Raw genomic sequence first — 15,244 nt, 5'->3', positions numbered from 1 at the left:
CTGTGTTTTTGGTACCATGAAAGTGGCTTGGCTTTTAGCGGCATTCATTGCCATAGTAACTTACACTCCACAGCTAACCTGCTCCGGGGCAGGTTATGTTCTGGGTTAGAGATCCCAAACGGAAACTAGACCAATCAAATGTGAGCAAAGTGACACGTCTGATGCAAAAAGTCCCTCCCCCAGGTTCTCTTGCTCCAAATTAAAGTTAAAAAAATGTCTGGCTTTAATGATAATTACTTAGTTATTTTATATGATTTATATAATTATATGATTTATATTATTCCATTACAAACAAGCAATTTTAGTTTAACAGTTATTATAAATCATTTATTTTCAATGAATGTTAATATATACAGATTGTATGTAATATAAATAAGCTGTAGAATCAATAGATAATGCTTTAAAAATGACTACATGACCTTACACGTTCGAGTCTCTATCGCTGTATATAACAAGTTTTACTTGTGACTGCACTGATAAAGCAAGATAATTTATTTTATTTGTCCTCTTTAATGAACAAGTACTTTTTTTCAATGTAAATGCATTTAAATTCATCATATTCTTCAATCTCTTAACCTTTAGCAAAACCTTTAACCTTTAACCAAGGCTCGTGATTGGCTGTTCGCCAGTGATGTCACACGCACTCCACAAACTCAGGATCAAAGCCTGAGTTGGCAAAGAAAGTTGATGATCAGCATTGTAGTACCAACAAAGCCAGATTGGAGTAGTTTGGTTTTGTCAACTCCAAACTAATCCTGTAACTGAATTTGTTCATCTACCATCATGGTACAGGCCCCAGGGGGTCAGTTACATAAACACAGCCATGTAAGGCTGTGTCTTTATAACTAGCCTGACCAACTAGCAGTTAGCCAAAGGATTTTTATTCTAAAATTAGATTTAAGTTTTTATGCAGCCGACTTAAAAAGACGTCATTACCAGTCTTAAAGAATACAAATTTACTAGTCTGATCAGATTATTCAACTGGCCCCAGAACATGCTTTTAATAGGGAGAGTCAGTTGTGAAAATTCCTCTATTGCATTACTCTTTACTCTTTCCTCAAAATTAAGTCATTTTTGTTTGTTTTTTTAACAAAGTTTCCTCTGGAGAGCACTAATTCTGCAAAAAAAGAAGCTGAAATTAAATTAAGTAAAAATGCTAAAACATTTCAGAATGACTTTTTTTATGGAGAGTCAAATTTTTGGTACTGACAATGCTAATAATTCTGCTGTTAGCCATTGTGTTGCCATACTGTGTCATAATCTAAATATGCTATGTTACAAAGGCAAAACACAGGAACTACACAGCACAGAGACAAATATGTTGTTTGATTGAATTTTGTTTGATTTAATCATATTCGGTTTTCACTGAAGCTGTGCACCGTAGAGCCAAACCTATGTGACAGAAAAGACCACAGTCTGAGAACTAATGTCACTGCACATGTGTAGTTACTGTGTTTTGCATGGTGTTATTGATGTTGTTGACTTTGGAAATCTATCATATTTTATCATGTTATGATTGTTGTTTAAGAGTCATGGTCCACCACAAATGTTTTATTAACCCTAATTATAAATGATGCATTGTGTGAAGTCTGACAGTTAAAAACTGTCAGTCTCACTGCAGAGACAATGGTATATTTATAATAAAAAAACCTGAAAATGTAAAAATAAATGTTTCTTTAATGGTGGTAAATTGTGCTTTCCTTTCGTTTGCCCTCTTTTGTACTTTTATGTTAACACATATGCACTGAACCCTAACAAGTTCACTAAACTCAGTTACGGTAATGAATCTACTGAGATTCTCAGTAATCCCTAATTTTGGTAGTGTGGTTTATCATAATTCAGACACCAGATGTTATCAGACAATTTAAGTTGTTGAGAAAATATTCCCTGTTTCACTTATTAATTATAGGTCCCAAATCTATTAAAGGGGTCATATGATGCGATTTCAATCTTTCCTTTCTCTTTGGAGTGTTACAAGCTCTTGGTGCATAAAGAAGATCTGTAAAGTTGCAAAGACTAAAGTCTCAAATCCAAAGAGATATTCTTTATAAAAGTTAAGTCAACCACGCCTACCTAAAACGGCTCGTTCTAACACGCCCCCACATGTCTACGTCACGATATGGGAAGATTTGCATAACGCTGCCCAAATGTTCACGCAAAGAAAGAAGGCGTAACTTTTATTCTCGCTGTAGTATTGTTGCTGCCGCCATGTCGTGAAGGCGCTGTGTTTCATTGTGAAAGCAAAACTACTTTGTTTGGTCTTCCAAAAGAGGACGATATCCGCTTCCAGCCCGGGGTCATCACATGTGGTTGCCGCAAGCCCGCCTGCCTCAGCTCACTCTAGCCCTCCGTGTGTGATGCTGTGTTTCGTTGTGAAAGCGAAACTACTTTGCTTGTTGTTTGTCATTTCTCCGATCACAAATGCAGACATAGTTTTATGTTTACGCGGCGCGATGCAACACAGTATATGTCATTATAAACCATCCCCACTGGATGCAACAAATGCCTCATTTATAATGGGTTTTAATGTTTTTGTCTCGTTGCTCCAGCCGGGACACGCAATCACAGTATGTTAAGGGGCGTAACATTTCAGTCACACGCTTGAGGAATTCAGCCAATCACAACGCACTGGATAGCTGGCCAATCAGAGCACATCTCGCTTTTCAGAACGATGAGCTTTGTAAAAATCGACGCGTTTCAGAAAGGCGGGGCATAGAGGAGAAACAATAATGTACAGTATGTGGAAAATAATGTGTTTTTTGAACCTTAAACTGCATAAACACATTTCATTACACCAAATACACAAAATAATGTTATTTTTAGCAACATCATATGACCCCTTTAAAATATCTGTTATTCTTAAAAGCAGTTGCATTTACAAATAGCCCAGTGAGCAAGATATCCCTTGTGATAAAGTATGCTTAATTGAATTAAATGTGAACTTGTAGATTATTGCGATGTTTTTATCAGCTGTTTGAACTCTCATTCTGGCAACCATTCACTGCAGAGGATCCATTGGTGAGTAAGTGTTGTAATGCTAAATTTCTCCAAATCTCTTCAACGAAGAAACAAACTCATCTATATCTTGGATGGCCTAAGAGTGAGTAAATCTTCAGCATATTTTTATTTATTTAGCAAAAATGTTATTATTATTTTTTTAATGATCTTTTGTCATGCTGGAATGCATTCAGCCCTGAATTACTCCAAATTCAACCCTGGTTCAACCAGTTTTTCCTGCAACACCTTTCAGTGGAGGTGCACAGCAAATTATATTTTACATGAATTGTGAGCTTGCAGTCTGAACTGTAATTGAAGAGATAAAAATAATGATTAGATAATGCAAATTCCTGAATTGTCATTCTGGCAACCCCCATGCCCCTCTGAAACAAGCCAACAGGCCAGCAAACCATCTTTTAGACTTAAGGGATTAGAATTCTTTCTTTCATTTGTTAGTTCGTTAATACATAGTACGAGAATACATTTTGTGCACAAAGAAAACAAAAATAACAATTCAACAATTATTCAACAATTCTTCTTTTCCGCATCAACGTCCTCCACCATTATCGAGAGTATACCATGACAAAAAGTATTCTCGTAGCTTCGTAAAATTATGGTTGAACCACTGATGTCACATGGACTATTTTAACGATGTCCTTGGGCCTGGGAACATTTCAGTTGCATTATTGTCAATGCAGGATCAGAAAGCTCTCGGATTTCATCAATAATACCGTAATTTGTGTTCCAAAGATGAACAAAGGTCTTACATTTCCAAACTATTAAAGCGTGACTATCGGACAATCAAGCAGTCTGTTGTCAATAACAATCAGCGAGGTTACAAAAAATGTGAAGAAAAGTTGCAAATTACCAGCAAAAGATCTGCAAAGACTTGAGCGTGAGCGTGAAACCACCAGAACTTATTAGCCTCCAGTGCTACCATTTTCTACTACTGCAACTTATTTGGAATCTCCAGAAGTTCAAGGTGTCAGGCTCTGCTCTTGCTAAGGTAAAAAGCTGAACCATGACCCCTAGTTAACAAACATCACAAGCTGCAGCATGGACTGGGTCAAGAAATACATGAAGACTAATTTTTTGAAAGTTTTATGGACAGATGAAATGAGAGTAATTCTTGATGGAGTAGATGGCTGGGCCCATGGCTGGTTCACTAATGGACACAGAGCACCAGTTGAGTCAGTCAACAACACGGTGGAGTTGGTGTAATGGTGTGGGCTGCTATTATTAATGATGAGCTAGTTGGAACCTTTTGGGTTGTAGACGGACTAAAATGAAATCCCAAAACTACTGCCAGTTTCTTCTTAAAACAGTGGTACAAGAAGAAGTCAGCTGCATTCAAGAAAGCCATGATCTTTATGCATGACAATGCTCCATCACATGCAGCCAAGTATTCCACCATTTGGCTTTCCAGAAAAGGATTCAACGATGACAGAATAGTGGCCTGGCCCAAATGAGAACTTGAGGAACCAACACACTAACCCACTGCAAGAAACCTTTAAGTTCAAGTTATTTCCTTGTTAGAAACTCCTACAGTATGTGAAAATTGTATCTGGTCTTCTAGGTAATTCTGTTCAACCCAGAGGTTCAGATTACCAGGGGTAGGTAGTTTAAACACACAATTGTTATGCTATTCATCCTAGACGTTTCTTTAATAGACGTCTATCACGACACATTTTAAATTCCGGTCTCAAGGTAAGAGGCAGAGATGTTACACCATAGTTCAACCTGACCTCTCGAGAACCTCAAACCTTTTTTTCCCACCATACAGATATAATTTACCAGGTGCTTCTGGAAATGAGTCAGAAATAGCAGAGGTGAAAAGCTTTTATTAGCATTGGTTGACTTGACTACCAGTGCTCTGACCTCAATAACAGCTTGCTTGACTGCATCCATTAAATGATATCCCAACATGAGTAACAATTTTGTATCATTGTTCTTTTTCCTGCTAATCTCATTGTACATTATCTAGCTTGTTACACTGCTGCTTCATAAAAACAAATACATAGATATGAAATATTGACTGGATTTGACATTTTTTCAGAATCAGAATCAAATGTTCTTTTTTTGACCAAATAAATAAACAATAAGTCATGAAGTACTGTGATTTGAGTTAAAATTATTTTGTGACACAAAATTATATATCTAATGTAGATTGCCTGGGACTATTATTTTGTAGACATTATGCAAAAAATGCTAAAAGCTTGACCAAGCATTCCAGAGATTCATGTAATAATTTATTATACTCCAAATTGTCTAATTATGGTAGCACAAGATCACATTTTTGTGTTTTTCTTATGGGGCTAGTTTGCCATCACACCAGTGTCACAGCTCAATGAAGCTTGGTTGCCAAGGTAATCGGAAATAATGCCTTGAAGATGCAGGAAGGAGAAGAAAAGAACCTGTTTGGTCACTTTGACCCTCTCAGCTGAGCACTCTGATTTGAGAAGTGGGAGAGAAAAAGACTTTGAATTAGATTTGGAGAACAGGAAAGTTTTGTCACCATTGGGCTGTTACTAGCACTATTCTGAAAGATTTGATTATTGTGTCTGTCAGCTATAGTGATTGCACTTTTTTGTGACGTGGGTGATAATCATACAGCCAAGGCTAAGCAACAGTCATCGGTGGTGGATGAAAAAACAGATCAAAACTTATGAAACATGATATAATTAGCAGTGTTTACTACAGCAATCACCACTATTGGCCACTGTTGTAAATATACCACTGTCGTAATTACAACGGCTAGCTCTACACGTGCATTTTTTGAATTTTGTAAATGACGCCAAACTTTGATACTCCCAGAACAGTTTAGTGGGGAGCGTGGAAAAGATACAGAAGCTATTATAGTCAATGTACCATAAGGATGATTTGAAATTAATATTTCACAATTTCTTTGAGATTAAGATTTGAACATACTTGTTCGTGTTTGGCACTTGTTAACGATTTGCTCAGTGAAGTAGGCTAATTCGAAAACCTGCATTTAATAACACTTTTTTTATTAGTCAAACATTAAAAAAATGAATATTGCTAAAATTACACTTTGAAAAGATAATTAAACTTGATTCCCCACAGCATTTGACACCTAGACTAAACGATATGCTTTAGTGGAAAATTATTTGGTGTGAAAATGAGTAGGCTAACCCTTACCAAAAAGTAGTATACTTCAAGTTTATTTTATTAAGTGTCAAGTATACTTAAATGTCATTTTAAGCATAGTTATGAGAAGTACATAAAGCCCATTTCTGAGAAGTACATAACAAGTAGACTAAAAGTATACTTTCCTATTTTTTAGTTTACAAGAAGTATACTAATAGCACACTTGAATAAACTTCTTTTTCGTAAGGGAAATGATGCTTTGCTGCAAGGAAACGAGCTTCAAGAGAGCTTTTAATCGGCCTTCTGGAACCGAGCACACAAGTACAGGATGACCTCAAACAAAGATCATTCACAATATAAAACCAGCCTATATTCTTAGTTAGTTTTGCGGACTTTGCTGAGCATAGACGTCACAGACAGTTTCGGTTAAAATTTATGACACAGACATACAGTTTAGTAGGCTAGGCTACATAGCCTAATTTTCATATTCAGTCTGGAAACAAATGTCTAAATTCTCCATGTGTAACTTCTGCGTAGATAAATTAGAAGGACGTCTTTTCTCTCTCCAGTTGTGCTGAACACATTATGTGGAGCATGTTGGCTATCTTGAGCATATGTTCGATATTATTAGGCTATAATGAATTTTATTTCACGACGTCATCCATGACCACCAGTTCTCCATGATGATATTTTGGTCTTCATTGATCACACTCTTACATGAGACTCTATTTGATTTTATGTGACTTGTAGCCAAAAGGTAAGAAATTCTCTTTTCACAATTGGTTTGATTCAATATAGACGTCTGCCCTGAACTCTAGTCTTTATTTAAAAAAAGTCTTATAATAAGTAAATAACATGCAGCACACTTCAATGGCACGTTGTGAAGATAGGAAATACAGTTTAATTTCTACATCAAGGTTACTAAATATCATATGTTAAAATATGCATACTGTTATAAAATGTTGTAAATACAGATTCTAATTAATAAAGCAACTTATCGTTTTTTTTTATTTAGGAATAAGTCGCAGGGACACTTTTGTACATCCTCTCACCACAAGGAAGAATACATAGAGAAGGTTATATGCCACAGATTACAACATCCAACCAAACAGAGAGGACGCATCTTGCCGGCCAGATTTGTGATTATGGAAACCAAAACTAACAGCAGTATGGACACTGTGAACACTTCTCTCGCTGATTCCACAGATATGAGAACTGGAATAAGTAGTTTAATCGAAAAATGTACGGACGAGAGTTTAGGGCACGGCAGGGTCTTCGTGCGTAATTTTGGAGACGCGGTGTCTTTACGCAGCAGCGCGCCTGGATCAAGCAGCGACGGTCTGGATCAGCTCTCTTTTCTTGGCTTGCCTCTCGGTACCAAAACGTATACTGACCAAATGGATGAATTTCTGAAAGTAGAAAGCGGACAGTGGAGCGCAGAAGTGCTTCTGCCCAAGGAGACAGATGTTTCGGAGAGTGCGTTTATCAAAGATGAGAATGAGCAGTCTCTCATTATGGAGCCACCCAACACTGATTTCGACCTAGGTTTAAACATCAGCGCCTTGGAAAGCTGCTACGACCCAGCCGAAAAGAAACAGCAGTGTGACTTTATTGAGGACTCGTCAACTTTGCTCTCATTTCAAGCTGCCCAACAGGTGGTTGTGGACAGTTCCTCTAACTTTCAGTTGGACATGAATAAATCTACATGGGTTTTGCCACCTCTGAGAAGAGTATCGCCTTCTCTCGGTAGAGGTATGTTGAATTTCGATGGAACGAGCGCAGCTACCACGATGTCCAAAACGGACATTTCCAAATGGGTTTCACCCGCGGACTCCCCGTTCTGGTATCCAACCACTAATGAAGAGCTCGCTGGATACCCTTCACCAGATGGGTTCATCTCGCGCTCACAGACAGTCTACACGGCATTCCCAGGGTAAGAATATGTCATGTATGTTGTGCCTCATTAAAAATTAAATGTAAGCAAAATAAAGCTGAATTGTCGGAATTTAAAGAAGTAGAATTAAAATTATGTGTGTAGTTTTAATTTAATTATTCAGAATAATAATTATTTTGGAAATGTCACCTTTACAAATTTGTATTTAAATGTCACTATATTTAAATAAATTAACTTTAATAATTTTATTGTGCATAATAGATCAAGTTCTCTGTTGTAACCCATTGTCTTCAAAATGGAGCCGAATGGAAATTCTAAACAAAAGATTTAGCAAGTAATCTCTTCTTGCCCATTTTGTGTTTGTTCTGCTGGACCAAAGTTGACACCATGGTTGTGGGTTGTGGTCAGTTCATTGTGAATTCCTCTTATGAATTGAATAGTAACCAATTAAAAATAATGGTTATGCACTGTAAAAAAATAATTAAAAAATTATATATATATGCCCATTTTTACATTTATATATTACATTGGTGTGAGCCAGAACCCAATTCTTTCCAGGAGCAGGACTGAGCACATCTAGTTTAGCACTGAATGAGCTAACCATTAAAAAAAAAAGAAAGTCACTTGGACACTTTTGGAACACTTAGAAATGTGTGTATGCCATTGCAAACAGTAGAGCATGGTGCTAGCAATGCCATGGTCATGGGTTCAATTCCCAGGAAAAGCAAGAACTGATAAACTGTACCTTGAATGCAATGTAAATTGCTTTGGATAAAAGTGTAAATTCTTAAATGTAAAATATCAAAGTAACATCTGCAGGTTTAAAACCATTTGGTCCAAATACACCATTGTTGTTCAGGATGTGTTTTGGTTATACCATCCATAGAATATTGTGTCTTGCTTACATTCAGGGTTCCATCTCAAAGACTGTGTGTTATATGTGGAGACGAGGCTTCGGGTTGCCACTATGGAGTTCTTACCTGTGGAAGCTGCAAGGTGTTTTTCAAGAGAGCTGTTGAAGGTGAGCAAGACTGGGCTAAAACTATAGTTAACTGTCAAAATATAATAATCTGTCTTTGTCATGGGGTATATTGAAGACGCCATGAACTTTGCAGACTGCAGTTTTTCTCTCCTGCATTGGCCCTGTCCCAAATCGTACCCTAAACCCTCGCGGTCTTCCTCTGAGTCCGCACTTTCGTGACGTAATGCCGCTTTGACTGTCGGGTAGAAGTCTTCTGCGGAGCTCGCCCAAGTGCGGGCTCAGCAGAAGTGCGCATCGAGGGCGCATAGGAGATATGCTATGCTATGATATGCTCGCGAGCACCCTTTTGAATGCTAAAATGAGAATGGGACACCCTAAGGCAGGGTTCCTCAAATCTTGCCCTGGAGGGCCAATGCGCTGCAGAGTTTAGCTCCAACCCTGATCAAACTCACTTTCCTGTGATTTTCTAATGATCCTGAAGACATTGATTAGCATGCTCAGGTGTGTTTGATTAGGGTTAGAGCTAAACTCTGCAGGAAAGTGGATCTCGTGGGCCAGATTTGAGGATCCCTGCCCTAAGGTCTCGTGGACTTAATGGACACGCGCACGCGGCGGCCATTGTAAGTCCGCAAGACTGAAAGTACACATGAAGTGTTCCATTTGGGACAGGGCCATTGATGTATTTCTTAAACAGGAAACCTCCCAAATTTAAGACATATTTAAGGGCTAGCCAATAGGCTTCAGTTACCTCACAGCCATGAGCATGATTTGCTACTGGCTAGAAGATGATATTGGGGGCGGGGATCTCATTTTAAAGAGCATTTGATTGGCAAAAATGAGCATTTTCCAAGTAGACCAAGAATTATTATTATTATTATTTTTTTGTAAATGTGCACACATGCTAAACGTTAGTATTTCCAATTTTATGGAACACACTAGCATATAGTAGATGGCCTGAAAGCAAACAAAATATGTTAATGGTAAGCTACAAAAGAGAAATTGTGGTTGCATGTTTTTGTTTTTTTATATATATTTTCAGTGTTTTGTAAAGTGTTGTGCACTCAGAAACCTTTATATCATGTTTCAATGTATGTGAGTCACGGTGTATACAGTGTCCCAGAAGACTGTTATTATCATTTGGACCAATGTTCACCGTGTTCTTTCTCTGATTGTTATTCTTCTTATCACTGAGGACAGATATGTAAGAGCCACTATGTCTGACCATGGCCATGTCACTATGCCCTGTCAGCCTTGCTGCAAACCAATTTACTCTTCTCTTTTTTTTTTCCTCGTACTCTCCAAATCATCCTCCTTTAAAAATAACATGTTCCTCCACTGACTTCCGGTGGAGAACTGGAATCAATTATGTGCATCTGTGTTGACAGATTTTTTTCTCACATAAGTTTAATCATTTTTGATTCAAGTGTTGAGAATTTTTTTGTCTCTTGTCTAGGTCCCCATAACTACCTGTGTGCTGGACGGAACGACTGTATTGTTGATAAAATCAGGAGGAAAAACTGCCCTGCATGTCGTCTTAGAAAGTGCTACCAGGCAGGGATGATGCTTGGAGGTATCTTTTATATGACTCATTTTTTGTACATATTAGGTTTTGTATTTATATATTAAATATATGATTTTTCAAGCTTCTTGGACTTAATGGACAGTCGTACTTTAAGATGTTGAATATTTTCCAAAGGCCAGTCATACCAAGGTTCCATTTGTTAATTAGTTATCAAATTAGTAATTAGTTAGATTAGTTATCTATAGCAGTTAGCATAAACTAACAATGAAAAATAATTATAAGGCATGTATTAATCTTGGTTAATGTTAGTTCCAACATTTACTGATAAATTATTAAAATGAGAAGTCTGTCAAAAAAATGATTTAATGGACCTGAGCTAACCTAAATTACCAATGAACAGTTGGGTTTTATTAAAATTTACAAAGATAAAGTTAAATATTGCTAGTAACAATAATTAAAGGGACTTTATAGTAAAGTATTTTAAAGTAGTGTAAAGGGGATTAAAGTACATTTAAAGTCATTTATTCGCCCTTGTGTTGTTCCAAACCCAAATGACTTTCTTCAGTGTAACACAAAAGAAGATTTTTAACACAGTGTCTGAGCTTCTTCTTTCTATACAATGAAAGTGAATGGGGACTGGGGCTTTCAGTGATCAAAAAAGTTCCATAGAGTTGTTCAGATTACTCATGCACTATTTTCAAAGTCTTCCGAAGTCATACAGTAATATTTGTGTGAGGAACAGACTGAAATCTTCTCAAATCACTTTGATGCTTGTTGAATGAGCACCAGTTCCCATTTGGTTTAATTGTATGCACACAGCAGCATGGACATTCTGCTAAAGTTCTCCTTAACAATTTTTAACATGTTTCAGTAACCTTGAGACGTCCTGTAAAATAATTTTCTTAATCAGTATTTTTGCATTGTTTTCCAAAAAAAAAAAAAAAAAAAAAAAAATTAGATCACTAGGAAGTGTCAATGATATCTCTGGATAAACTATGTCTTAATCTGAAAAGAAATATATTTATAAACCCTAAGCTTCTCACACAAACATATTTTCCGCATTTAAAGAAATTGTGACCTTCAAGATCAAGCAACACTCTGGCTTCCGCCCTAAAGACTCACAACAATTGATTAATGTTATAATGTGCAGTAGCATATCAAATAAAAGTGACAAGATCAAGGCGGCCCCTCATTAAAGTACATTTGTGTGTTTCAGGCCGTAAAATGAAGCGGTTTGCGGGTTTGAAGGTCATGGGGTTGAATCCATCGCTGATGTTCCAGGGTCCGTTGTCCCTGCTGACTGATGGTCAAACTGTCTCCTCCATGCCCTGCATGCCAGTGATCCGTGAGCTGCAGCTGTCCCTGCAGATGATCAGCATTCTGGAGAGCATTGAGCCACAGATGGTTTACTCTGGCTACGACAGCTCGCAACCAGAGCTCCCTCACCTGCTCCTCAACAGTCTCAACAGACTCTGCGAGAAGCAGCTGCTCTGTATTGTCAGATGGTCCAAGTCTCTTCCAGGTAACACCCTTACAATCAGTCTAATATACATCTCAGGTTACACTTTTAAAGGGGTCATATGACGTTGCTAATAAAATAACATTATTTTGTGTATTTGGTGTAATGCAATGTGTTTATGCGGTTTAAGGTTAAAAAAACACATTATTTTCCACATACTGTACATTATTGTTGCTCCTCTATGCCCCACCTTTCTGAAACGAGTCGATTTTTACAAAGCTCATCGGTCTGAAAAGCGAGGTGTGCTCTGATTGGCCAGCTATACAGTGTGTTGTGATTGGCCGAATATCTCAAGCGTGTGACGGAAATGTTACGCCCCTTACCATACTGTGATGCCCTGTCCCGGCACAACGAGACAAAACCAATAAAACCCATTCCAAACGAGGCATTTGTTACATCCAGTTGGGACATAATTACTGATTATAATGACTTATACTGTCATTTTTACGCGTTATCATTTGTGATCGGAGAAATGACAAACAACAAGCGCTACTCTGCACTGCTCAAAACTTGCATTTTAATCGTCAGTGGCAAATTCTTTAAATATGAAAACGTACTTACAGGCTGTGAGTCAGAAGCGCCAGACTGTTCTTGCAAAGTTGGAATTGCCCCACTTTCTAGAAACAACCTTTGTGCACAGCCGGCATTGTAGGCTACTCTCCTAGGTTCAGGAAACATTCCTCCGTAAAATGCGCTGCACACATCTGAATATTTGGTTTGAACTGTTCTGGAACAGTGTTGTAAATACAACTTAACCACTGATTTCTAGTTGTGTCCTCTTTTGGAAGGCCAAACAAAGTAGTTTCGCTTTCACAGCGAAACACAGCGTCTCCATGGCATGCAATGGCAACAATACTACAGTGAGAATCAAAGTTACGCCTTTGTCCCCACTGGATGCAACAAATGCCTTGTTTATAATGGGTTTTAATGTTTTTGTCTCGTCGCTCCGGCCGGACAGGGCATCACAGTATGTTAAGGGGTGTAACATTTCAGTCACACACTTGAGGTATTCGGCCAATCACAACGTACTGGATAGCAGGCCAATCAGAGCACACCTCGCTTTTCAGACCGATGAGCTTTGTAAAAATCAACACGTTTCAGAAAGGCGGGGCATAGAGGAGAAACAATAATGTACAGTATGTGGAAAATAATGTGTTTTTTGAACCTTAAACCGCATAAACACATTTCATTACACCAAATACACAAAATAATGTTCTTTTTAGGAGCATTATATGACCCCTTTAATGGAATCTAGAATTCTGGTTCTGTGAAGAACCATTAACCATGGAAACTTTCCATTATACAAAAGGTCCTTTATAATGTAAAAAACGTTCTTCAGATTAATAAAATATTCTTCACACAAAGAAGAAAATTGTTCTTTTAAGAACTGTTCACTGGTTATTTGTGGAACCCAAAATGGTTCTTCTATGGCATTGCTGCGAAAACCTCCTTTTGGAACCTTAATTTTAAAGAGTCAGTTCAAAGGCTTTACAGTACTAAAGATTTTTTTTGTACTTCTGTGTTTAACAGGTTTTCGCAATTTGCACATCAATGACCAGATGACGTTAATCCAGTATTCTTGGATGGGTTTAATGTTGTTCTCACTGGGTTGGAGAACCTTTCAGAATGTCACCACTGATTACTTGTACTTTGCGCCCGATCTCATCTTGAGCCAGTAAGTAACAGTAAAGACAAGTGAATTAAAACCTTTTAAAGAGTAAAGGCCCCTATATACTTCAAGCAAAACTGGTAAACAAATTGGCATGACGTCTTTTCGAAACAAAATCAGGCCAAAACAAAGTTTGCTTAGGATTTCATAACAGCTTGCTGAAACAAAATGTATGGAAACACATTTAAACTACCATTGGTCTGTGGCAATTACATAATTGTAATTTCAACTGAAAGCAACACTGACACTGTTTTTTCATTTTAACGGTAAATTTGCTTGGACTCAAACAATTGTATGCAATATGTAAGTGCTATAAATAAATGTGACCTGACTTGACTTGACTAGAGTACTGAATTGCAGAGCTGGTGCAAACATATCTAAGCGATCAGATGCTTTCTTAAATGCTGTTTTCTCACCGTTTTCATTTATTTGTTTATTGTGCTCTTAAGAGAATAGTTCACAGCACATATTTGCTCGCTAACAGTATACCGCTGCTCAGGTATATCAAACGTCCAAGCAAAGAACGAAAAAGAACTTCACTGTGAGTAAATCAGGGCTTTATGTATCTTTACCTATTTTGTACTCTATTTCTGGAAAGTGCCTGGCAATTAGAATCCTAATAGCTACATTCAATTAACAGTTTTATATATTGTGCAGTAAACAACAGACATTTAGATATGCATATTCTCAGTATTCTCATAGTGCTGTTTAAATTTTAGAGATCAGATGAGGAGGTCTCCGATCTACGACTTGTGCTTGGCTATGCAGTTTGTTCCACAGGAATTTGCCAACTTGCAAGTGACCAAAGAAGAGTTTCTGTGCATGAAGGCTTTGATGCTCCTCAACACTGGTAATAAATCCTCTCTAACCCATACAACTCTTAGCGACTGACCCTCTACAGGTCAGACCGGTGTTCCAGAATGGGATATTAACAATCTGGACAATTTTAAACCAATGGCCCCATGCCAATCTGCATGGATTGACAGAGATACGTATTTGGCAAACTGCGAGGCCTTGAAAAGTCCAACTAAGTCCAACTAACATTTTTCAAATTAGAACAACAGTAATGCCAATGCAGCCTTCCAATTGAGCTGACTACAACATTATTTTACTGATAGAATGTTTCAGTCGACAATATAAGTAACTGTGTAACTAAGTTAAAAAGTAATATCAAAGATGTGTTTAGATGGTAAACCTCATTCTGTAAAACTGGCAATGTAGGACGCTGTCAGTGAAGACATTTTTTTACGGTTTACGGAGATATCTCATCAGTGATTTATAGAAGGAACATTTAATTTATCTGTAACACTAATGCTGTGGTAAACTCTAACATGACCTTTGGCAGTGGTGTATTGGTAATGATTTAATATGATGTATTTGTGACAGTTCCTCTGGAAGGCTTGAAGAGTCAAACACACTTTGATGAAATGAGACAGAACTACATCTGTGAGTTGACGAAAGCCATCCAGCTGAAGGAGAAAGGAGTGGTGGCCAGCTCCCAGAGATTCTACCATCTGACCAAAATCATGGACGCCATGCACGAGGTACAGCAC

General features: G+C 37.6%; 1 protein-coding gene across 1 annotated transcript in view; it reads left to right on the top strand.

Annotated features, from left to right (window-relative positions):
- The first annotated feature begins 7,226 nt into the window (after positions 1–7,226).
- Positions 7,227–15,244, top strand: part of LOC107691935 (progesterone receptor-like) — a 16,897-nt gene continuing 8,879 nt past the window's right edge. The window contains exons 1-7 of the mRNA XM_016490790.1: positions 7,227–8,038; positions 8,911–9,020; positions 10,435–10,551; positions 11,720–12,025; positions 13,553–13,697; positions 14,411–14,541; positions 15,078–15,235. Coding sequence (XP_016346276.1) covers positions 7,251–8,038; positions 8,911–9,020; positions 10,435–10,551; positions 11,720–12,025; positions 13,553–13,697; positions 14,411–14,541; positions 15,078–15,235 — 1,755 coding nt within the window. The 5' untranslated portion in view covers positions 7,227–7,250. The remainder of the gene's footprint in view (positions 8,039–8,910; positions 9,021–10,434; positions 10,552–11,719; positions 12,026–13,552; positions 13,698–14,410; positions 14,542–15,077; positions 15,236–15,244) is intronic.

The sequence above is a fragment of the Sinocyclocheilus anshuiensis genome, unplaced genomic scaffold (genome assembly GCF_001515605.1).
Source record: "Sinocyclocheilus anshuiensis isolate Anshui unplaced genomic scaffold, SAMN03320099.WGS_v1.1 scaffold569, whole genome shotgun sequence".
Lineage (NCBI taxonomy): Eukaryota > Metazoa > Chordata > Actinopteri > Cypriniformes > Cyprinidae > Sinocyclocheilus > Sinocyclocheilus anshuiensis.
Note: the sequence above shows the minus strand (reverse complement) of the source record. Positions and strands in the feature narration are given on the sequence as shown.